Source organism: Schistocerca cancellata, chromosome 2 (genome assembly GCF_023864275.1).
Source record: "Schistocerca cancellata isolate TAMUIC-IGC-003103 chromosome 2, iqSchCanc2.1, whole genome shotgun sequence".
NCBI lineage: Eukaryota > Metazoa > Arthropoda > Insecta > Orthoptera > Acrididae > Schistocerca > Schistocerca cancellata.
The window spans coordinates 355,597,805-355,621,201 of record NC_064627.1 but is presented as its reverse complement, the minus strand read 5'-3'; the positions used below and the strand labels follow the sequence as shown (position 1 = coordinate 355,621,201).

Below are 23,397 nucleotides of genomic sequence, written 5' to 3'. Positions count from 1 at the left end.
AAGCTGTAACATTTCTTCTGTAACAGAAGCAGTGAAAGTGGATATTGCAGTTTTCAATATGTCGATGGATTTTGGGCTGTTTTTACAGACAGTTGCTTTCGCTGCAGCCCAGAAGAAAAAGTCAGGTGGTGTTAGGTCAGGCGATCGTGGAGGCCAAAGTCCCTGTGAAATTATGCGATCTCCAAAAACATCAGCAAGCAGTGACATTGAAACGCGAGCTGTGTATCTTGTTGAAAATAACCGTTCAGTATTTCACTTAGCACAAGTTCTCCTATGAATGGGTACAGAATATCACTGCAGTATCGTTGTGCGTTTATTGTTTAGTTGAAAAATATGGGACCCACAATCCAACGTCTAGAAATTGCAATCCAAACTCCTGTTTTCACAGAATGAAGTGATTCCTCGTGAATACACAATGGATTTGCAGTACTCCACGTACTAGAATATTGCAAGTTTATGTAGCCGGATAAGTGAAACCACGCCTCATCAGTGAGAAACGTTTCATTAAGAATATCCCTTCCATTTTGTTGAACGAAATTTTTGAACTATTGACAATAATGCAGTCTTTTGCCATGATCAGTAGTTTTCAGTTCTTGCACGACTGTCGCTTTGTATGGGAAAAGTTCTAATTTTTTTCCTTACAGCTGTGTGGACCGTTCCGACACTAACATCGATTTCCTGGGCGAGTTTTCTTACTGACCTGTTCGGGCTCATGGACATTTTATCGGAAATATCGAGTAGTTCATCCTCAGACAAAACGCTAGGCTCTGAGCACTATGGGACTCAACTGCTGAGGTCATTAGTCCCCTAGAACTTAGAACTAGTTAAACCTAACTAACCTAAGGACATCACAAACATCCATGCCCGAGGCAGGATTCGAACCTGCGACCGTAGCGGTCTTGCGGTTCCAGACTGCAGCGCCTTTAACCGCACGGCCACTTCGGCCGGCTAAAACGCTAGGACGGCCACTTCTCGGTGCATCTGTCACTGAACCCCTACTTCGAAATTTGTTAATCATATCTCGCACAGTATCGCGATATGGGAGTATTGTCTCTGGGAAAACTGAATTAAATGTTTGACGAACTGAAACTGTCTATTTACCGCCAGCTTTGAACACTTGTTCGACTAAAAACACACGTTCTTCAGCGGTTAGCATTTTAACAGTGACAAAAACGAAACAAACGAACAAAGGAACTAAACTTCAGCGTTCACGTGAACACGTAACAACACACACCAACGATACTACTGACGCTGGCTGAGATAAACGGAACAGTGGAATGTTGGGAGAGTCCACTTGAAAGGAAGTAACCCAGGCAGGCGAACAATCATACAGCACTGCGGAGGGACTATTTGAGCACCCAGTATATACTAACTTACCACTATCTGACGGAAAGTGTCTGGTCATCTAGTTGGTGGACATTAATATGAGGTGCATCCGATTGCAGCCCATTCTTCTTCAAGAGCCGAAATAAGGAAAGATATTGGTTTTAGACACCGGAATCTGGAGTGAAGTCTAACTCGTCTCAGAGGTGTTCAACACCGCTCAGATTGTCATTCTGGGCAGTCCAGCGCAACTGAGGAAATTTATTGTACACAAACCATTGACTCACGACTGCCACATAATGGCAATATTGTCATGCTGATGCAGTCATCATCACCGATATATTCCGCTACTGTAAGCAGTACACAATGCCGTTAAACGTGTTAATATCCTTTCAAATTTGGCATTTTTTTTAAAGAGAAATAACGGGATCCAATCCTAACCACGAAGAACACTCCCATACCGTAACACTGTCTCATCTGTGCTTCACTTCTGGCACTACATGTGATGGCAGGTAACCTTCTTCAGTCATTCGCCTAACCCGAACCTTTTAGTCGGCTTGCCACGGTGTATAAAGTGATTTATCACTCCAAATTACTCGTCTCCTGTCATCCACTGTCCAGTGGAGTCTTTCGTAACATCACCTCATGCATCGCTTCGCATCGACTACAGAAACGAGTGGTTTGTGACGAACTGCTCGACCGTTTTAGGAATGGACACATTTCACGTACCGCAGAATTGCTCCATGCTCGTCGTAAGTTATCTGGTGCCCTGAAGAAAGACATTAGCGGCCGTCTGTTTGTTTCATGGAAAGAGGTGCACCGCCTGGGTGTAGCCGTAAGTAGCAGAAGACATTTTTCCATGAAGGCATTGACCCTCTTGTCTGATGGTGGGATAAACTTACTTTTGAAATAATGGACAGTATACTTACTTTCTTCCATCAGTGTCACTCTCATTTGACTGCCCCTTATATGTTCTACCCATATAGACTAAGTTATAAAGCAATGAATTTTGCCATATGTGATCTTTTCTGTACAGCAGAAGAAAGTGAAACGTGCGTTATAGCTAAGGTCTTCCTCCAGGTGGAAACAACGGATATTCGAGACTGCGGAGCGTCGAGAGATACGACCCTGCTACCGGCCAGTGGGCGCTAATCCCAGAGATGTACACGCCGCGCAGTAACCACGGTATAGCAGTCATCGACGACATGATATTCGCCGTCGGGGGCTACGACGGAACTTCAACCGTCTCCTACGTCGAGTGCTACAGTCCTTCTGCCAACGAGTGGTGAGTACATTGTGCGGAGTTTAGCCGCAGTTGCCGAGAGAGTATTCTCAAGAAAATTAAGGAGAGTTGTTACTTGTTTAACACGCACTGTAACAGCACGTTAGGTGGAGTAAAGTCAAACACAATCAAAAATTAAAATTCTAAAAGGTGAAATCACCGTAAAACTATGTAACACCGCCTCTAGTCCTGATGTCGGCCTCAGTACGGCGAGGAAAAATAGTACATAAGTTTCTTTAAGCATGTCGTATCCAGACGAAGCCAGGTATTGATGATTAGAACCCGTAGATGTTGATGGCTACATAGCTTCCGCTGTTCCTAATACACTGAAGCGCCAAAGAAGCTGGTATAGGCAAGCGTATTCAAATACAGAACATATAAAAGGCAGAATACGGCGCTGCGGTCGTCAACGTCTATAGAAGACAAGACGTGTCTGGCACAGTTGCTGGATCGGTTACTGCTGCTACAGTGGCAGGTTATCAAGATTTAAATGAGCTTGAACGTGATGTTATAGTCGGCGCACGAGCGATGGGACACAGCATCTCCGAGGTAGCGATGAAGTGGAGATTTTCCCGTACCACCATTTCACGAGTGTAACATAAATATCAGGAATCCGGTAAAACATCATTTCTCCGACATCGCTGGCGCCCGAAAAAGATCCTGCAAGAATGGGACCAACGACGACTGAAGAAAATCTTTCAGCGTGCCAGAAGTGCAACCCTTCCGCAAATTGCTGCAGATTTCAATGCTGGACCATCAACAAGTATCAGCGTGCGAACCATTCAACGAAACATCATCGATATGGGCTTCCGGAGCCGAAGCCCCATTCGTGTACCATGCATGGCCCTGAATGTCAGCAGGGGACTGTTCAAGCTGGTGGAGGCTCTGTAATGGTGTGAGACGTGTGCACTTGGAATGATATGGGACCCATGACACGTATAGATACGACTCTGACAGGTGACATTATGAAACGTCCCCTTAGAAGAATTATGAATTACTGTGCTGGTAAACTTCTACGTTATTTGATACAAAGACAGCTGAGTAAAACTGAACGTACTCAGACATTTCTCTCTTTACTTATTCTGGTCATCATTAAACTGACAAAATATTTTTTTAGCGCAACGCAATCTGACTTTCAATAATCCTTAAAAAAGAATGGCCCTGACTAACAATAACCTATACCTTTCATGAATCACTTACCTCACAAAAATCTTCGTTACTCGAACTACTGCAATACAGCGAGCGCCACTATTGCCAGCTAAATAAAAGATTCTAACTACTGAAGGCACTGGCGGCTCACCTCCGACTGCACAACGCTACGCGCTGTTCACATCCCACTGCCCAACACTACAATAGCGAATCTTCCAACAATGAATCCAACCAGCCACAGACTGCACACAACACAGTCAGCGATTTTCATACAGAGCACTACGTGGCGTTACCAACATAAAAATCTAAACAGCCTACTTACAACACGTATGTAAGCATCCTGTCTGATCACCTGCATCCATTCATGTCCATTGTGCCCTCCGACGAACTTAGGGAAATTCTAGCAGGACAATGCGACACCCCACACGTCGAGAATTGCTACAGAGTGGCTTCAGGAACACTCTTTTGAGTTTAACCACTTCCGCTGGCCACCAAACTCTCCAGACATGATCATTATTGACTGTATCTGGGATGCCTTGCAACGTGCTGTCAGAAGAGACCTCCACTCCCTCGTACTCTTACGGATTTATGGACAGCCCTGCAGGATTCATGGTTCAATTCCCTCCACCTCTACTCCAGACGTAAGTCGAGTTCATGCCACGTCGTGTTGAGGGACTTCTGCGTGCTCGCGGGGGCCCTACACGGTATTAGGCAAGTGTACCAGTTTCTTTGGCTCTTCAGTGTGTGACAGGTGGTTAATAAGTAATGCGAAACCTTTCTTCCTGAAAACGGCTTGGTTTTATTCAGGATTCCACTACACAAAATTATTCCCCCCTCTTTTGGCTTCAAAGGCCTAGTTTTTAACATAATCTTAGTTTAGTGCAACGATCTTACGCCATTTTACTGGAAATGTCTGTATGCCCGCATGATATCACTCTATTCGTCGACATCGAAGCCAACATCTTGCTGCATCAACAAGCTCACCATCACTCACATACTGCGTCCCGTGGAGTGCACCTTTCATTGGGCCAAAGAAATGGATATCGGAATGTGCGAGGTCCGGGCTGTAGGGTGAAAGAGGAAGAATGGTCCAATGAAACTTTGTGAGCTCTTTTCTGGTGTGCAGACTTGTGTGAGGCCTCGCATTGTCATAGAGAAGGAGAAGTTCGCTTGTACTTTTGTCGCGATAAATGTGTCTTCAGTTTCCTGAGTGTACCATAATACAGTTCAGTGGCCTTGCCACAGTGGTAACACCGGTACCCGTCAGATCACCGAAGTTAGCACTGTCGGGCTGGGCTAGCACTTGGATGGGTGACCGTCCGGTCTGTCGTGCGCTGTTTGCAAGCGGGCTGCACTCGGCCCTTGTGAGGCAAACTGAAAAGCTACTTGATTGGGAAGTAGCGGCTCCGGTCTCGTAAACTGACATACGGCCGGGAGAGCGGTATGCTGATAGCATGCCCCTCCATATCCGCATCCAGTGACGCCTGTGGGCTGAGGATCACACGGCGGCCGGTCGGTACCATTGGGCTTTCATGGCCTGTTCGGGCGGAATTTAGTTTAGTTTTAGCATAATACATTTCACAGCAAATATTGTTCTCGTTTGTAATGTGAAGCTGGGCCACGTTTTGTAAACGTTATTCGTGTGTGCTGCGTGTGTAATTAAGATGATGAGGTTGAAAGTGACGTCCATTGACTGGAATAGCACTCACATAGTGCATATTGAAAAGTGTATCAAGCTTGCGTTCGAAAACATAAACGCACGAATATTTCGTCAGGCAGAACTACACAGCTCTGCAGCAAATGAATAACATAAACAAAACTAGGTCCAACGAAGAATGCTTGTAATCTGTCATCTGAAGATGGATTTGTAAAGAAAAATGCGAAACCGGTCATGGTCTGTAGATAATAAACCTTTTCAAACCATACATGAAGCTGGTAGCTGTTTTTTATATAAATTATAAACCTTATTTCACGGCTGATCGCTGCATCACGAGGGAGGACATCAAACAGAATAACTCCTCCATAGTCCCAGAAGACCGACGCGAAAGACGGTCGCCATGACTTTAACGGCTAGGGGTGTGGCTTTGAAATTTTCCTTCAGAGGATAGGTGGTGTGGTGCCACTCCATGGATTGCCGTTTCGTTACCAGTTCGAAGTGACCCAACCCATGATTCGTCTCCTCTGGCGATATTCCACAAAGAATTGTCACAATCAGCCTCCTAACGCGTAAAGAACTCCGCACAGATGGTCCTTTGTTGCTCTTTACGGTCTTCTGTTAGGCCACGAGGAAACCAGTGGACAGACGCTTTTCAGTACCCCAATTGGTGGGCGAATGTGTCACCACTACCAAAAGAGACTTGTAGTTGAGTACCGATGTGGTTGTTTGTGATCCGTTTATCACCTCGAATCAGTGTTCACACTTTCCAACGTTGCAGGAGTCACAGCTGTGTGCGGCGGGCCGGCATGCGGGAGATCTGACAGACTTGTGCGAACTCTTTGCAATGATGACAGACGCCTCGCCTAACACCTCCCTATGCTTTTAGTCACTGCTACGTCTCTCTAGACATTCAGCAAGCGCCTGTGAATATATGCAATGGTCTCGTCTTCTGCCAAAAGAAATTCAATGACAGCTTTCTGCTTGGAACGCACCTCCGTTACAGACGCCATTTTGAAGGCCATATATAGCGCCACCATCTATCGGAACTTCATGAAACTATAGGGGCTGAAGCGGGAATATTCCACGACGTCCCGCAACAAATTTTACATTTTTTCAATCGAAAGTGGCCGAGAAATAGTTTTGTCACATTACTCATTGAACGCCCCTCGTAGTTCTAGGCATTTTCAATGCAATTAAGATCAGTTGATGTATCGCTGCAGAAGGCGATAGGGCACCTGAGCGTTGATCAGCCCAGGGACATATGCGTCCACAGCAGACTTATAACGCAGGAGACAGGCCATCACTTGGTCACCGAGAATCGTGTTCATGAAAAATTGATGAATGAGCGGGCCCAAGTCAAGTTACGAAAAACACACCATAAGCGTCACAAAACTACCTCCAGCGTGAATAAAATCCTCCACAAACTTCGGATAAACGTCTATTCAGCGGTCGACGCACTCGACCCTCGTGTGATTCGAAAAAGATACAAAAATCGGACCCGTCGGACCACACTTCACGCGTCGAGTCACCTGTTATCGCTCAGAAACTAGTGGACGGAACCTGACGGCAGAAATTCTTGTCGAATTTGAAACTGACAGTCATTGACAAGGGCGACACTCATCTCCAGGCCCTATTGGTTACTACATTTTTACGATCACTTGTTTTACTTAGTTTCCGAGCGGTTCACTAAATTCCTTGTAGTGACATTGGCAGTCTGTACTGAAACACCAACAAATCGGGGAATGTCATTCACAGAGCGGTCACGGCACGTCGAACACGATAGTTGTTCTCTGCCATTCTGTCGCGTTTCCACATCGACTTAAATTACACAGCCGACTGACACATACACACCACTTGACTGCCATGATCTGCATCAGCGCTGGATAGCAGTTCTCTACCAAAAGGCGCGAAAGGGTCATTGTAACAACCTGTAGTTGCTTCTTGTGGCGCAGCTGGGTCGACGGAGTGAGGACTCTATTGACGGACGTTCTTCTCCTTCTTCTTTTTGTTATTCGGCTCTGCCACTATGAACTACGGCTACTTCAACAGCATCTCTTCTCTTTTCCTCCACTTTTTTCTCATCGTTCTTCGATGTTTCTCTTCTTTCTTCTGTCCAAGTGGCTCAGTCTTCTTATTGGTTTTCGTGGAAACCTTGGGCGTCTCGCGATTTCTTTCTGAGTGGCACTTGTTCCTAAAATCTTGTGGTGCAATTCAGAGTTAGTCAAATTCCTTCCAACTTCTTTGTAGCACGTGTTGTCCACTGTTAATTTATCTAAGTAAGGGAACAGTCATCTTGTCAGTTTGTTGTCTTTCAACCTTTGGATGTGGCCATAGAAAACTATTCTTCTTTTCCAAATTACGTCTGTAATTTTTTAAATATATGGATAAAGTTCACTATTGTGACATACTCTGTGTTTTAAGTGCTCTTTAACTGGCCCCAAAATTATGATTTTTATTGTTTCCAGTTCCTCCACCGTTTCCGTTTTGTTTAGAGTAAAACATTCTGCTGCATAAAGTACTTATGGGCGAATTATTATAGAGCAGTGTCTAAATTTAGCATCGAGGGACATTGATTTATTAGTATACGGGGTTTTCAGAAACAGTCTGAAAACGTTTGAGGGTGTTGTGCTGAGAAATAATTGTTAAGAAGAAAATTCGATATGTTGCTCCCCTTCTGAGTTAATTAGCATTGAAGTTACGCAATCAAGCCGCTTCGCGCGCAAATTCAAGCGGCCCGCCAGATACATTTAGTGTCAGTTGTTCTCATACCATCGACGACAGCGCACGAGACTGCTCAGCCTTTGGTTGGGGTTCGAGCCTTACTACCGACCCATGTCCAGTTTTTGTATCGCTTTCTTGTTCGGTTTTAGGAACTCAATCGAGGAACACGTGGCCGACCGCGGTGGCCGAGCGGTTCTGGGTGCTTCAGTCCGGAACTGCGCGACTACTACGGTCGCAAGTTCGAATCCTGCCTCGGGCATGGATGTGTGTGATGTCCTTAGGTCAGTTAGGTTTCAGTAGTTCTGAGTTCTAGGAGACTGATGACCTCAGAAGTTAAGTCGCATAGTGCCCAGAGCCATTTGAACCATTTGAAGAACACGTTTGGCAACACCGTCTCTGTCAGGCCGCCGGGACTGTTTCTGGCCACCTCTTTAGTGAGGTAGCACGCTATTTCCGTCTTATTAACTCTCACGTTAATTGCTTATTTCTCCGAAATGTCATATTCGATCACTTCTCCTAGACTTATTGTTTTCAACGTTACTTTAATGCTGGAATATAGTGTCTAGTTACCGAATTTTACTTCTCTCTTATTGAGTGTCTATTATGAGGTATCAAATGGCGCTGTGTCGTTGATGCAGATGTCAAACTGATCAAAAATAAATCAATCATCAAGCACCGATAGGAAGGCGTCCCTGCCCTAGTTATTATTCGGCTGATTACCTTTCTTTAGTGCTTTCTGTATTTGCTGAGCTGTCTTGTGGAGAGCTGTGATGTGAGAGCGAGCTGCGCGCGCAGGTACGGCGCGGCCAACCTGAACGTCCGCCGGTCTGCGCTGGCGGCGTGCGTGGTCTCCGCCCCCGAGCTGCCGCCACCGCGGGACAGCTGGTGGCAGCTCTCCATGGCCAGCTGCGGCCCCTGCTTTCGGCGCGAGGTGAGACCGTGGCTCCACAACCGCAAGGGGCGGCGATTAAACGATAAACATTCATAGTTACTTAGCTTAAAAAAATGAAGCAATCGAGGCTACAAATTATTTCAGAAACTTCGCCATGAGTGTGCAAACTTGCACGTGAGATTGACGACGGCCGGAGTGACCGAGCGGTTCTAGGCGCTTCAGTCTGAGATTGACGTGTGATGCGACACCTATCGAAAGATGATACACAGTTAATGATGATACATCCTTATAGACATACTTTTCCGTGAATTTTGCGAGTCGATATCTAGTTTCATAAATAACTTACTAATTAAGGACCTTGCCGTTGGTGGGGAGGCTTGCGTGCTTCAGCGATTCAGATAGCCGTACCGTAGGTACAACCACAACGGAGGGGTATCTGTTGAGAGGCTAGACAAACGTGTGGTTCCTGAAGAGGGGCAGCAGCCTTTTCAGTAGTTGCAGGGGCAACAGTCTGGATGATTGACTGATCTGGCCTTGTAACAATAACCAAAACGGCCTTGCTGTGCTGGTACTGCGAACGGCTGAAAGCAAGGGGAAACTACATCCGTAATTTTTTCCGAGGGCATGCAGCTTTACTGTATGGTTAAATGATGATGGCGTCCTCTTGGATAAAATATTCCGGTGGTAAATTAATCGGGCAGGTAGGTTAGAAAATTTAAAAAGAGAAATGGATAGGTTAAAGTTAGATTTAGTGGGAATTAGTGAAGTTCGGTGGCAGGAGGAACAAGACTTCTGGTCAGGTGACTACTGGGTTATAAATACAAAATCAAATAGGGGTAATGCAGGAGTAGGTTTAATAATGAATAGGAAAATAGGAATGCGGGTAAGCTACTACAAACAGCACAGCGAACGCATTGTTGTGGCCAAGATAGATACGAAGCCCACACCTACTACAGTAGTACAAGTTTATATGCCAACTAGCTCTGCAGATGACGAAGAAATTGATGAAATGTATGATGAAATAAAAGAAATTATTCAAATAGTGAAGGGAGACGAAAATTTAATAGTCATGGGTGACTGGAATTCGAGTGTAGGAAAAGGGAGAGAAGGAAACGTAGTAGGTGAATATGGATTGTGGCTAAGAAATGAAAGAGGAAGCCGCCTGGTAGAATTTTGCACAGAGCACAACATAATCATACCTAACACTTGGTTTAAGAATCATGAAAGAAGGTTGTATACATGGAAGAACCCTGGAGATACTAAAAGGTATCAGATAGATTATATAATGGTAAGACAGAGATTTAGGAACCAGGTTTTAAATTGTAAGACATTTCCAAGGGCAGATGTGGACTCTGACCACAATCTATTGGTTATGACTTGCAGATTAAAACTGAAGAAACTGCAAAAAGGTGGGAATTTAAGGAGACGGGACCTGGATAAACTGAAATAACCAGAGGTTGTAAAGAGTTTCAGGGAGAGCATAAGGGAACAATTGACAGGAATGGGGGAAAGAAATACAGTAGAAGAAGAATGCGTAGCTTTGAGGGATGAAGTAGTGAAGGCAGCAGAGGATCAAGTAGGTAAAAAGACAAGGGCTAGTAGAAATCCTTGGGTAACAGAAGAGATATTGAATTTAATTGATGAAAAGAGAAAATATAAAAATGCAGTAAGTGAAGCAGGCAAAAGGGAATTCAAACGTCTCAAAAATGAGATCGACAGGAAGTGCAAAATGGCTAAGCAGGGATGGCTAGAGGACAAATGTAAGGATGTAGAGGCTTATCTCACTAGGGGTAAGATAGATACTGCCTAAAGGAAAATTAAAGAGACCTTTGGAGATAAGAGAACCACTTGTATGAACATCAAGAGCTCAGATGGAAACCCAGTTCTAAGCAAAAGAAGAGAAAGCAGAAAGGTGGAAGGGGTATATAGAGGGGTGATGTTCTTGAGGACAATATTATGGAAATGGAAGAGGATGTAGAAGAAGATGAAATGGCAGGTATGATACTGCGTGAATAGTTTGACAGAGCACTGAAGACCTGAGTCGGAACAAGGCCCCCGGAGTAGACAACATTCCATTGGACTACTGACGGCCTTGGGAGAGCCAGTCCTGTCAAAACTCTACCATCTGGTGAGCAAGATCTATGAAACAAGCGAAATACCCTCAGACTTCAAGAAGAATATAATAATTCCAATCCCAAAGAAAGCAGGTGTTGACAGATGTGAAAATTACCGAACTATCAGTTTAATAAGCCACAGCTGCAAAATACTAACACGAATTCTTTACAGACGAATGGAAAACCTAGTAAAAGCGGACCTCGGGGAAGATCAGTTTGGATTCCGTAGAAATACTGGAACACGTGAGGCAATACTGACCTTACGACTTATCTTAGAAGAAAGATTAAGGAAAGGCAATCCTACGTTTCTAGCATTTGTAGACTTAAAGAAAGCTTTTGACAATGTTGACTGGAATACTCTCTTTCAAATTCTAAAGGTGGCAGGGGTAAAATACAGGGAGCGAAAGGCTGTTAACAATTTGTACAGAAACCAGATAGCAGTTATAAGAGTCGAGGGCATGAAAGGGAAGCAGTGGTTGGGAAGGGAGTGAGACAGGGTTGTAGCCTCTCCCCGATGTTATTCAATCTGTATATTGAGCAAGCAGTAAATGAAACAAAAGAAAAATTCGGAGTAGGTATTAAAATCCATGGAGAAGAAATAAAAACTTTGAGGTTCGCCGATGACATTGTAATTCTGTCAGAGACAGCAAAGGACTTGGAAGAGCAGTTGAATGGAATGGACAGTGCCTTGAAAGGAGGATATAAGATGAACATCAACAAAAGCAAGACGAGGATAATGGAATGTAGTCGAATTAAGTCGGGTGATGCTGAGGGAATTAGATTAGGAAATGAGACACTTAAAGTAGTAAAGGAGTTTTGCTATTTGGGGAGCAAAATAACTGATGATGGTCGAAGTAGAGAAGATATAAAATGTAGACTGGCAATGGCAAGGAAAGTGTTTCTGAAGAAGATAAATTTGTTAACATCGAATATAGATTTAAGTGTCAGGAAGTCATTTCTGAAAGTATTTGTATGGAGTGTAGCCATGTATGGAAGTGAAATATGGATGATAAATAGTTTCGACAAGAAGAGAATAGAAGCTTTCGAAATGTGGTGCTACAGAAGAATGCTGAAGATTAGATGGGTAGATCACATAACTAATGAGGAAGTATTGAATAGGATTGGGGAGAAGAGAAGTTTGTGGCACAACTTGACCAGAAGAAGGGATCGGTTGGTAGGATATGTTCTGAGACATCAATGGATCACCAATTTAGTATTGGAGGGCAGCGTGGAGGGTAAAAATCGTAGAGGGAGACCTTGAGATGAATACACTAAGCAGATTCAGAAGGATGTAGGTTGCAGTAGGTACTGGGAGATGAAGAAGCTTGCACAGGATAGAGTAGCATGGAGAGCTGCATCAAACCAGTCTCAGGACTGAAGACCACAACAACAACAACAACAATTATCGCCAAGATGGCAGTTTCATTTGGGACCAAGTCTTTGTATGAACTTGAACGCCTTACCGGTCGGACACATTTGCAAGTTGAAGTTGGCCGTTAGATGATGCCAGTGTCTGGCACTTTGCAGTGTTGACCTTCTAGACCTTTTGCAAAAGACACAGTTAAGTTGGCTATAGCAAATACCAGTTCAGTCTGCTGGCCTTTGTCCTTTGGAGCAGAGGTTTTAACTAGCACCGAAGGCGAGCAATGGCTCATGTCTTCGACTACCTTTTAGACGTCAAAACGCCCTCCCACGATAAGTAGTCAGACTCCACGACTTATGGGCCTACATTTTAGAGGCCATTTTGTAGCAGTATGCGTGAGTGCTGAAGTCTTGAAACTTTATGGCAGGTTACCTGTTTTGGCGAGGAAACCATATAAGTATCCAGTTTCTCGCTATTTGTGAAACTGGTAGACCTGCGTAATATTGTGTACGGCCACACGAGCACGTAGAAGCGCCCCAACACGACGTGACATGGACTCGACTAATGTCTGAAGTAGTGCTGGAGGGAATTGACGCCATGAATCCTGCAGGGCTGTCCATAAATCCGTAAGAGTACGAGGGGTGGAGATCTCTTCTGAACAGCACATTGCAAGGGATCCCATAAACGCTCAACAATGTTCATCTCTGCAGAGTTTGGTGACCAGAGGAAGTGTTTAAACTCAGAAGAGTGTTCCTGGAGCCACCCTGTAGCAATTCTGGACGTGTGGGGTGTTGCATTGTTCTTGCTGGAATTGCCAAAGTCCGTCGGAATGCACAATGGACATGAATGGATGCAGGTGATCAGACAGGATGCTTACGTATGTGTCACCTGTTAGAGTCGCATCTAGACGTATCAGGGGTCCCATATCACTCCAACTGCATTCGCTCCACACCATTACAGAGCCTCTACCAGCTTGAACAGTCACCTGGTGACATGCAGCGTCCATGGATTTATGAGGTTGTCTGCATACCCGTACACGTCCATCCGTTCGATACCATTTGAAACGAGACTCGTTTGACCAGGCAACATGTTTCCAATCATCAATAGTCCAATGTCGGTGTTGACGGGCCCAGGCAAAGAGTAAAGCTTTGTGTCGTTCAGTCATAAAGAATACACGAGTGAGCCTTCGGCTCCAAAAGCCCATATCGATGATGTTTCGTTGAATAGTTCTCATGTTGACACTTGTTGATGGCCCAGCATTGAAATCTGCAGCAATCTGCAGAAGGGTTGCACTTCTGTCACCCTGAACGATTCTATTCAGTCGTCGTTGGTCCCATTCTTGCAGGATCTTTTCCGGCCGCAGCGATGTCGGAGATTTGATGTTTTGGCGGATTCCTGATGTTCAAGCTACACTTGTGGAATGGTCGTACAGCAAAATCTCCACCTCATCGCTACATTGGAGGTGCTATGTCCCATCGCTCGTGCGCCTACTATAACACCACGTTCAAACTCACTTAAATCTTGATAACCTGCTTTCTAGCAGCAGTAATCGATCTAACAACTGCGTCAGACACTTGTTGTCTTTTATAGGCATTGTAGACCGCAGCGCCGTATTCTGGCTGTTTACATATCTCTGTATGTGAATACGGGTGCCTGTACCAGTTTCTCTGGCGCTTCAGTGTATGTTATTATGATAGATCGTTCAGTGTATGTTATTATGATAGATCGGATGACACAGAACGACGAACTTATCAGTGATGCTGTTCAAGTAACGCGAAATGTTCTGGTGCCGTATTTTTAATAGAACCTCCGTCATACTTGCTTTCATTTTCATGTATACACTACGTGATTAAAAGCATCCAGAAACTTGTCAGTGGACTTTAATATGGGGAGCGTTATGACCAGACGAAACTACAATCACCCAGTCACAACTGTGGGTTCTTTGACTGCTCCGTAAGATGGCACAGTTAGAACTGAACACATGAAATATTAGTTCACCTTATTACGTAAATGAATGACACATTTATTTAACTTCGAGACAGATATTTGCCGTAGGATTGCTTGATAGGTTACAACTATTGACTATTAAAGCATCATTTGATGCATAGATTAACAAACTGTTCTCTTGCAGTAGAATGTTTCATATTTAAAGGAATAAGTCCATCAGAAACTTTAACTACCACGTTGGTGACGCTGACCTATTCAGATGAGGTCACGAACTGGGGGGACAGCTCTTGCTAGCTCATCACTATAGTGACCTCAGCGTGAGGGCGCTGCTATGCTGAGAAGGGAGGTGTGGTCTTCAGGAGCTCCTCCCATACATCGTTGCAGACTGCAGTGATCCCTCGACGATATCTGTGGTATCGATTCGCGTTGCCACACCGATTCGCGCTGGTGTGGCAACGCGAACTCTGTACGATATCACAGGGCATGTCCACCCTTTGCCTTTATGAGAATTGAAGTCTGCCAGGAACATTTTCAGTGAGGTGTCCAAATGTCTGTGCGGAAATGGCAGCCGAAACCCAGCAGGTGGTGATGTCAGTCGCTGGGATCTGAAGCGAAGTAGACTTTCTAACTCACCCCAAGGTTGTTGCATTGTGTTTAGGTCGGAACTCTCAGCAAGCCAGTCCATTCAAGGGATGTTATTGTCCACGAACCATCCCTCTCAGATACTGGTTTATGACAGAATGTTTTGTCACGCTGATACGAAAATCATCCGAAGTATTCCTATACTTTTTTCAGTATACAGTGCTGTAGAATGTGTTCACATCCTTCCAAATTCTTAAGTGCAAAAAGGGTCCACACCCTAACCACGGAGAACACCCCCACTTCGCTATCAACCTCTTCCGTACCTCACTGTTGGCACTTAATGTTCTCCAGCCACTGGCAAGCTGAAACAACTCCCATCTGATTGACACAGAGTACAGCGTGATTCATCATATCAAGTCACTCGTTTCCCATCATCCAGTGTCCTGTGGCGGCGATCCTAACACCACGTAAAACGTTGCTTAGTAGTGAATACAGAAATATGTGTCTTATGAGAGATGTTCCATCACTTTTTAACTACTACGCCTATTCACTGTGCTTGCTGGACTGCTGGACCACTTTTTGAACTCACAAGTGATTCCATCCGCAGATTGCATCCATTGTTCCTATCAATGATCGACGGCCCCTGTGTGTCAGTACATGAAGTATGTATGGTCTCGGTTTATCTATGGTTGTTCCTCCTCGTTTCCACTTCACATTCACATATGTGAAGACGGGTTTTGCGATATGAGATGGATGGAGCATTGTCGTGCTGCGAAATCGCCTTTCCGAGTCCATCACCGTACTGTGACCGTTTGTCCTTCAGTGCTCGGCTGAGACGCATCAACTTTTTTTCGGTAGCGATCTCCTGTGAACATTACCGTCGATTTCCGTAACTTTCAAAACCTTCTCTGTTCCACCGCCACGCCAGTCTTCGTCCAAAGCACCGTCCTTGAAGCACTGAAAACATCCTCTGCACGTTATTTCACTAACTGCTTCACCATAGGTCTTATCCAGCATTTTACGAGCCTCAGCAGCAAATTTCTTCACGTTAAAGAAGAAGCTGAAAACTTCCGGCAAATGACAAGAATAGCGCTCGTACATTGACAAATTCAATCGAGAATTACTTTATGATGCAATCAAAAACCGACTAATATTTTGATGGCCTTATGTTTACAATACCTCATCTTATTGTGTGAAACTTAACAACCTACCACCTGCACTACCACTTGCCGCTACTGCCATATATTGCAAAGCGGCGGAAGCAAAGTTGTAGACCTAATGGAGAAAGATAACTGTTGATGGTAGCTAAGCCCCATCAAGCACACTGGTTCCCTCACATCAGTGTGGTTATAATCCTAGAATTTGTGTAAACGTATTCGTGTAAATGCATATATCAACCTGTGTTCAAAAAAATGTAACATTTACAAGATGGCTTGAACGTTGAACAGCGGTGTATTGACAAACATAAACACTATCTTGTATTGCTTTCGCCTCCTCTGCCTTCCCCACTCCTTCTCGCATCCTCCCTGACCCCTCCCTCCCTCTTATGTGTCCTCTCCCTCCATCGGCTCCCCCCTCTTTTGCTTTTTCCTCTCCTCCCCCCCCCCCTTTTTCCCCCTCATCTGTCCGGGTCCTCCTCCCCCCCCCCAATCTGCTTTAGGTTGTGGTGTGTCGTCTTTGTGGTGTCACCGCCAGACACCACACTTGCTAGGTGGTAGCCTTTAAATCGGCCGCGGTCCGTTAGTATACGTCGGACCCGCGTGTCGCCACTATCAGTGATTGCAGACCGAGCGCCGCCACACGGCAGGTCTAGAGACACTTCCTAGCACTCGCCCCAGTTGTAAAGCCGACTTTGCTAGCGACGGTTCACTGTTAAATTACGCTCTCATTTGCCGAGAAGATAGTTAGCATAGCCTTCAGCTACGTCATTTGCTACGACCTAGCAAGGCGCCATTACCAGTTACTATTGATGCTGTAAAACATGTACCGTCAAGAGCTATGTTCACCAATTATGGATTAAAGTTAAGTATTCCAGCTGCTACGTACGTTTTTTACTAGTCTCATTTCCGTGTCCTGTTCCAGACCTCACGCCAGCCTGCGTGAGCTTAAACGCGTGCCTTTCGGCTTCCTCATAGTGGGTTGGCTGTCTTGCCAATCCACAACAGTCTTCATGTCTACTCTATAGTGCACTGTTCAAGTGAGTGTTCAGTGTTGATCGTCCCCCTTTGTTAAGCGCTAGGTGTGATTTTTTTATCTGTTGCGAACAGAAACCAGACTGTCGGCTTGTTTTTTAATTGTCTGTCTACTATTGTGGCTGTCTACTGACTGTGTGCCTTACTTATCGTCACCAACCCTTTGCTTTTATATTTTAACTTCCACCACTTTTCGCCATTTTACAATTAAAAGTCACCTTTTTATCGTCTGTTTTTTTGTTTGTTATCTTCTTATTATGTTTTAAACTCTTTTGTAGGCTGAAGAGCGGCATCTTAAGCTGCTGCCAGACCGCCCCGCCTCCTCCAACCCCTCTGGGGGGAATCGAAATTCAATAAAGGAGAAAAAAATCTATATGAATGTGTGGTGTCCGTTCTTTCGGACATGGCGCTAGGTGGGAATGTGGGTCAGTCTATGGGCGTCCCGAGGTACTTCATGCAATGGCTATAAACACCGTGTGTAGGTGGCTGAGTGGTTATGGCAAGTGCCTACTAAGGAGGAGGTTCTGGGTTCGAATCTCAGTCCGGCACATTTTCGGGCTGATTCCGCATAAAGTTCCGATGCAGATAACTTCAGTAGTTCCTTTCCTTTCCTTTCTCCTGCTTCCACCTACAATTTACGTAACATATGGTTCAAATGGTTCAAATGGCTCTGAGCACTATGGGACTTAACTACTGAGGTCATCAGTCCCCTAGAACTTAGAACTACTTAAACCTAACTAACCTAAGGACATCACACACATCCATGCCAGAGGCAGGATTCGAACCTGCGACCGTAGCGGTCACGCGGTTCCAAACTGACGCGCTTAGAACCGCACGGCCACACCGGCCGGCTTACGTAACATAAACATAACAGGCAACAAAGATATGTGGCTAAAGATACATTTTTCTGTTAATATAGACACGCCTAGGTATGCGAAATACATTGTACGCTCGATTACTCTTTCTTCAAATCTCCGCGCGCTGACGTTTTGGTCTTGACTCCGATGGCTTGTTCTGCGCAGGACGAAGACCGGGCACTGATGCGGGACGTGGTCGGCGACTCACGGAACTGCCAGCACGCAGCCTAGACGAAGACCTCAAAGAAGAACTCAAAGAAGAGATCACCGTACTAAATACGTTCCAACAGTCCGGTTCCAGACACTGTTTTGTATTAAACGGATGTTTTCTTTTGTGTCGCTACTGGAAATTGGAACGTCACGCACAAAAAGTAAAAAGAGAAATTTAGCTGAAATAAAAATGTCAAAACTTTTTCAGAAACAAGTAAAATATAAATTCCTTCAAGTTAAATTAATTGTTTCTTTTTTTACTATTTGTTCTACAACATCGTCATCATCTTATTCTCCTTTCTTCCTTTTTACCGTATATGTATTGCGTTGGCATTGTCATATTTGTTTTGACAGTGTTAATGGCAGTGCCATCCTGATGTCATCACTCCCTCCGGGTTGAACTGCGTGTACCCCCTCCGTCTGCGTGTAGAGTTGTATTGTCCTTACTGTTATTAGTATGAAGTTGTTAGCGGTGTGTCTGTAAAAAAACGACCTGCATGCTGGTGGCCGAACTTACCCGGGTGGGGCCTCCCGGCCATCAGCGCCATCTCGAATAATTATGTTGTAAGTGGTGTATACGTTTGTATGTCCTATCCACACAATCATACGGCCATAATAAAAGTCTGCTTGATCTATGTTGATACTTTACATTTTTAAGGCGTCAGTACTCTGATTAAATTATGTTTTGTATATTCCTTGAAAAAGATATTATTACGTATATTAAATATTACAATTTCAGCGAAATTGTCTGTATGCGCCGTAATATTGCTACAATTCATGAAGCAGTAAAAACAATCTAGCAATGCTATGCTAATTCTTCCGACATACGATCGATATCTTACGTACACATTAAAACACAACCAAATTGGTTCAAATGGCTCTGAGCACTATGGGACTTAACATCTATGGTCATCAGTCCCCTAGAACTTAGAAATACTTAAACCTAACTAACCTAAGGACATCACACACCACCCAGTCATCACGAGGCAGAGAAAATCCCTGACCCCGCCGGGAATCGAACCCGGGAACCTAAAACACAACCAAATGCAACTTGATAATTATACGTGAAAATAAATATGCTTTTAGCTATCTCTTTGCTTTTCAACGTGCAAGTTCAAATATAATGTTCACTCTTTGTGATGAAACTCGTCGTCCTTTAGACGTTGTACAGGCCAGCGCCTAATTCCACCCAATACCTTAAAATGACTGGCAAATTTGTCAATAACACTGCTTGGTCTAGGTCTCCAGCTTTGCTAGAAGAAAAATTGTTCAAAAATGTTCAAATGTGTGTGAAATCTTATGGGACTTAACTGCTAAGGTCATCAGTCCCTAAGCTTACACACTACTTAACCTAAATTATCCCAAGGACAGACACACACACCCATGCCCGAGGGAGGACTCGAACCTCCGCCGGGACCAGCAGCACAGTCCATGACGGCAGCGCCCTAGACCGCTCGGCTAAACCCACGCGACGGACAAAAATTGTTAAACAATATGCGCTGAAAGTAATGCACTTGTTACGCAGTAATGTAAATATTAAATGTGCTGCGTGGTGGCGGCAGATTGCAGTGCTCCAGCGATGCTGTTTTCGCTCTGTTGCAGACAATGCTAAAATTCTGAAAACTAGGATAATTTGACACAGGTTTAACACTTATATAATTAAAACAAAATAGATTTTTTGACTTATTATTTATTTGACATCACTTCAGTAAATTACATTGCATTAGGTTACAGACCTGGATAAGCACTATACGCAATAATGTTTCGAAAGACAACCATAGAGAGAGAGAGAGAGATAGGGAGAGAGAGAGAGAGAGAACATTTACATACGTAAATCAGTTGAAGACCGAAGATGGCCACTTATCAGTGCAATGATAGTCCGCCTCCGTAGCGTAGCGGCAGCGTTACCGCAGGGGGCCCGGGTTCGATTCCCGCCAGGGGACTGGGTGTTGTGTGTCCATCATCATTGACTCGCAAGTCGCCCATGTGGCGTCAAGTAAAAAGGTCTTCGACTACAGCGGCCGAACTCCCCCGAAAGGGGCCTCCCGGCCAACAATGCCATACGATCATTTCATGTCGTTTCAGTACTATGATATCGTTTATTTTTTAAATACTTCATATTGTCTTTGTTTTTTAAACTATCGGTTTTCGTAGTGGTCCGCATAAAACATAGTATTTACGCGTTTCATAGTCGCACGACATTTTTAATAGTTTTTGTGTCCCACTTCACTTGCAAAAAATATTGTTATTACGCCGGCCGCTATGACCGAGCGGTTGTAGGCGCTTCAGTCTGGAACCGCACGGCTGCTACCGTCGCAGGTTCGAATCCTGCCTCGGACGTGGATGTGTGTGATGTCCTTAGGTTAGTTAGGTTTAAGTACTTCTAACTCTAGGGGACTGATGACCTCAGATGTTACGTCCCATAGTGCTTAGAGCCATTTGAACCATTTTATTATTATTATTAGATATCGGTACGGGGACGCTATAATTTCTCCACAAAATAAATTTCAGAATGTCGTCGTTAATTCTTATCGTGCATGTAAGAACATAAAGTATGTATCAGCAAAACAAATAACCTTCGGGAGGTTAATATAAATTGTTTAGATTTCATACAAAACAACAATCATTTACTTTTTTACTTCTTCTCCCCGAAATTTCTATGATTCCTGTAATGTTCTGCTATTTCTTTTCTTTTATGAAAATTATTCATACAGCATGCAATGCCGAGGTGCTATGAAGGCATTTGACTAAGGCGGAGTTGAGTGAACGGAAAACGTTTGAAAATTTCTAAACTGAACATTTAACTTCAGACTACGTTAACTATTTGCAGGCTCTTCCGCCTAACCAAAGCATACACACCCCTGTTTCCGTCGTACCTAATACAAGCAGATGAAATAGATGAAATAATTAACTGCAACAACCTTTTTTAATTGAATGTAATTTCAGTCTTCATTTAGTGATCCATAAACACCAGACACTTGCCTTCAAGCATACTGTCTTAGAAATTCCATCTAATGAGCAACTAATGGCGCCCAACAACGTGCTTACATCTCCCGAAATTCAGTACGTCTTTCTACTACAAGGTTTCACACCATTGCGATTAAAACTTAATAACTCAGTCACATATTACATTTAATTCAGAAGAATAATTATCATGACAGGGAATTCATTACACTGATGAGTGTTTTTCTCGTCATATTATCTCTGACCGTTGGAGGCACGTTGCACTTTCATCTGTCCGTCACGCTCTTCACTGCCTCTATCAGATCCGGACCGTCACCTGCACGCTTAATTCCTTACATTTAAACGTAAGAACGTACAACTCTTAAACATTTCTAGTTTGTCAAATAATCGTACATGATATAGTACAAAGTAAAATGATGGTCAAGTGAGAGAAAATTTTCTAACGATCTGTGTAGCATCTTTCTGGGGCGTTTCGCGTAAATAATTCTCTCTCTCGCGAATTGTTAAATTGTTGCTCTTTGGTTTATTTATTCTCTTTGTAACAACACATTTACGGAAAGAGTTACGCGAAATACTTTTATCAATGCTGTGCTTTGCTTTTCTTTATCATCATTACCTTTTAGCGGAATAAAATGTATATGTGGAAGTCTGACTGTTCTGGATCTGGCCTACAATTTAAGGAACGATTCTTCGTAACTGCAACTCATGCTAAGAATCAATATATCTTCCTACTTCATAGTGATTAAAAGTTGAAATTACTTTGTTATGAACACTGATGTTACAGTTCGTATGATCGTTCAAAAACACAAGTTCGCAGTGGATTTTATTTCTCGTTAAAATGCTATTTCATACCACGACTAGCCCAAGAACATGAGACTCTCATTAAAAAATACGTTGTCACTATAAAGTTTGCCAGATCAGAACGGTGCACAGCAAGATTCCTATCAGATTCTGAAGGTACATTAAATTATTTGCACTGTAAATTATATCCTATCAGCAGCCCGCGTCAATCTGCAACACATCATAAAATCCGCTGATCTTCACTGCCAGTCTGGGAGCTAAAAGAAATAATATTATTTTACTATTATTTTACCGCTTCCTTGCGGTATGCTCGACTATATCGTAAGTCGTTTTAATACGCCGCGGCAGCGGCTTTTCGTTCTCCACGCAGCTCAGCACCACAGATAATATTTATATAACTGAAAAATGTTTTAACAGGATGGGATAATATGCAAGCAAGCTTAACAATAAATGATACAAGTTTTCATTTAAACAACTCTATTAAAACCTTTAAATATCTCAGTGATTACAGACCTTTGTGAATTCAGGCGTAATGGCGTAAAATGCTTAGCCTCGACAAAAGAGTGCTACATTCTCGTTCTCTACGACAACAACAGGAGATCTTACTCGCGCAACTTCCAAACTAAGAAGACAAAGACATTAATCTACATCACGTATTATATACTAGTTCATTTCTTTTATCTCTGTTTAACATTTATCTTCTGTGTCGGTTTTATTACTCGCCGACGCAGACGTTTTCACAAATAAATAATAAAAAAAAATACATAATTTTATGCAATGACACAATATGATACCTCTAATTCTCTAATTTCTACATAATATATTGTTTTTGTTTCTCTAGACGTTACAATGCCCCCTGGCAGCAATTGACTAACGTTGGAAATGTTCGGCAATATGCTGCCACTAACGTCTGTTTGGTTATTGTCTGTTACCTTGGTTGGAACATTCACCATACACTTCTTAGTTCTTTTACACTGTCGGTTTAATTACACTTTTTATACTGTTCTTACACTTTGCGAGGTGACCGTCAACCTAGTCCCAGGGTCATTACATTTATTTTGGCTCCCCCATTCGGGCTACGTGCGATCAGAAAACCTGGGAAAACTGCGCCGGAGCCATGGTCATCTCGCCCGGTTTGTTTTAATACCCAGTTTGATCACAAAAAGTTCAAATTCTTTCAATGTTCACATATAACAAAGCTATTTGTGAGATCATGTTAAACTTTTAGTCTCTTTGTTACCCATATAATATTTGTGTTTTGGATTGTAATGAAAGTCACTTATTACACATTTTTACAGTAGTATCCTGAATCGTCCTTGCATTTGCTCGCGACAATTGGTTTA

The 23,397-nt window shown here is 43.6% G+C and overlaps 1 protein-coding gene across 1 annotated transcript in view; it reads left to right on the top strand.

Moving 5' to 3' along the window:
* LOC126154050 (kelch-like protein 10) overlaps positions 1-23,397 on the top strand; it is a 199,706-nt gene that overhangs the window by 44,353 nt on the left and 131,956 nt on the right. Inside the window, exons 8-9 of the mRNA XM_049916111.1 lie at positions 2,404-2,608; positions 8,928-9,063. Coding sequence (XP_049772068.1) covers positions 2,404-2,608; positions 8,928-9,063 — 341 coding nt within the window. The remainder of the gene's footprint in view (positions 1-2,403; positions 2,609-8,927; positions 9,064-23,397) is intronic.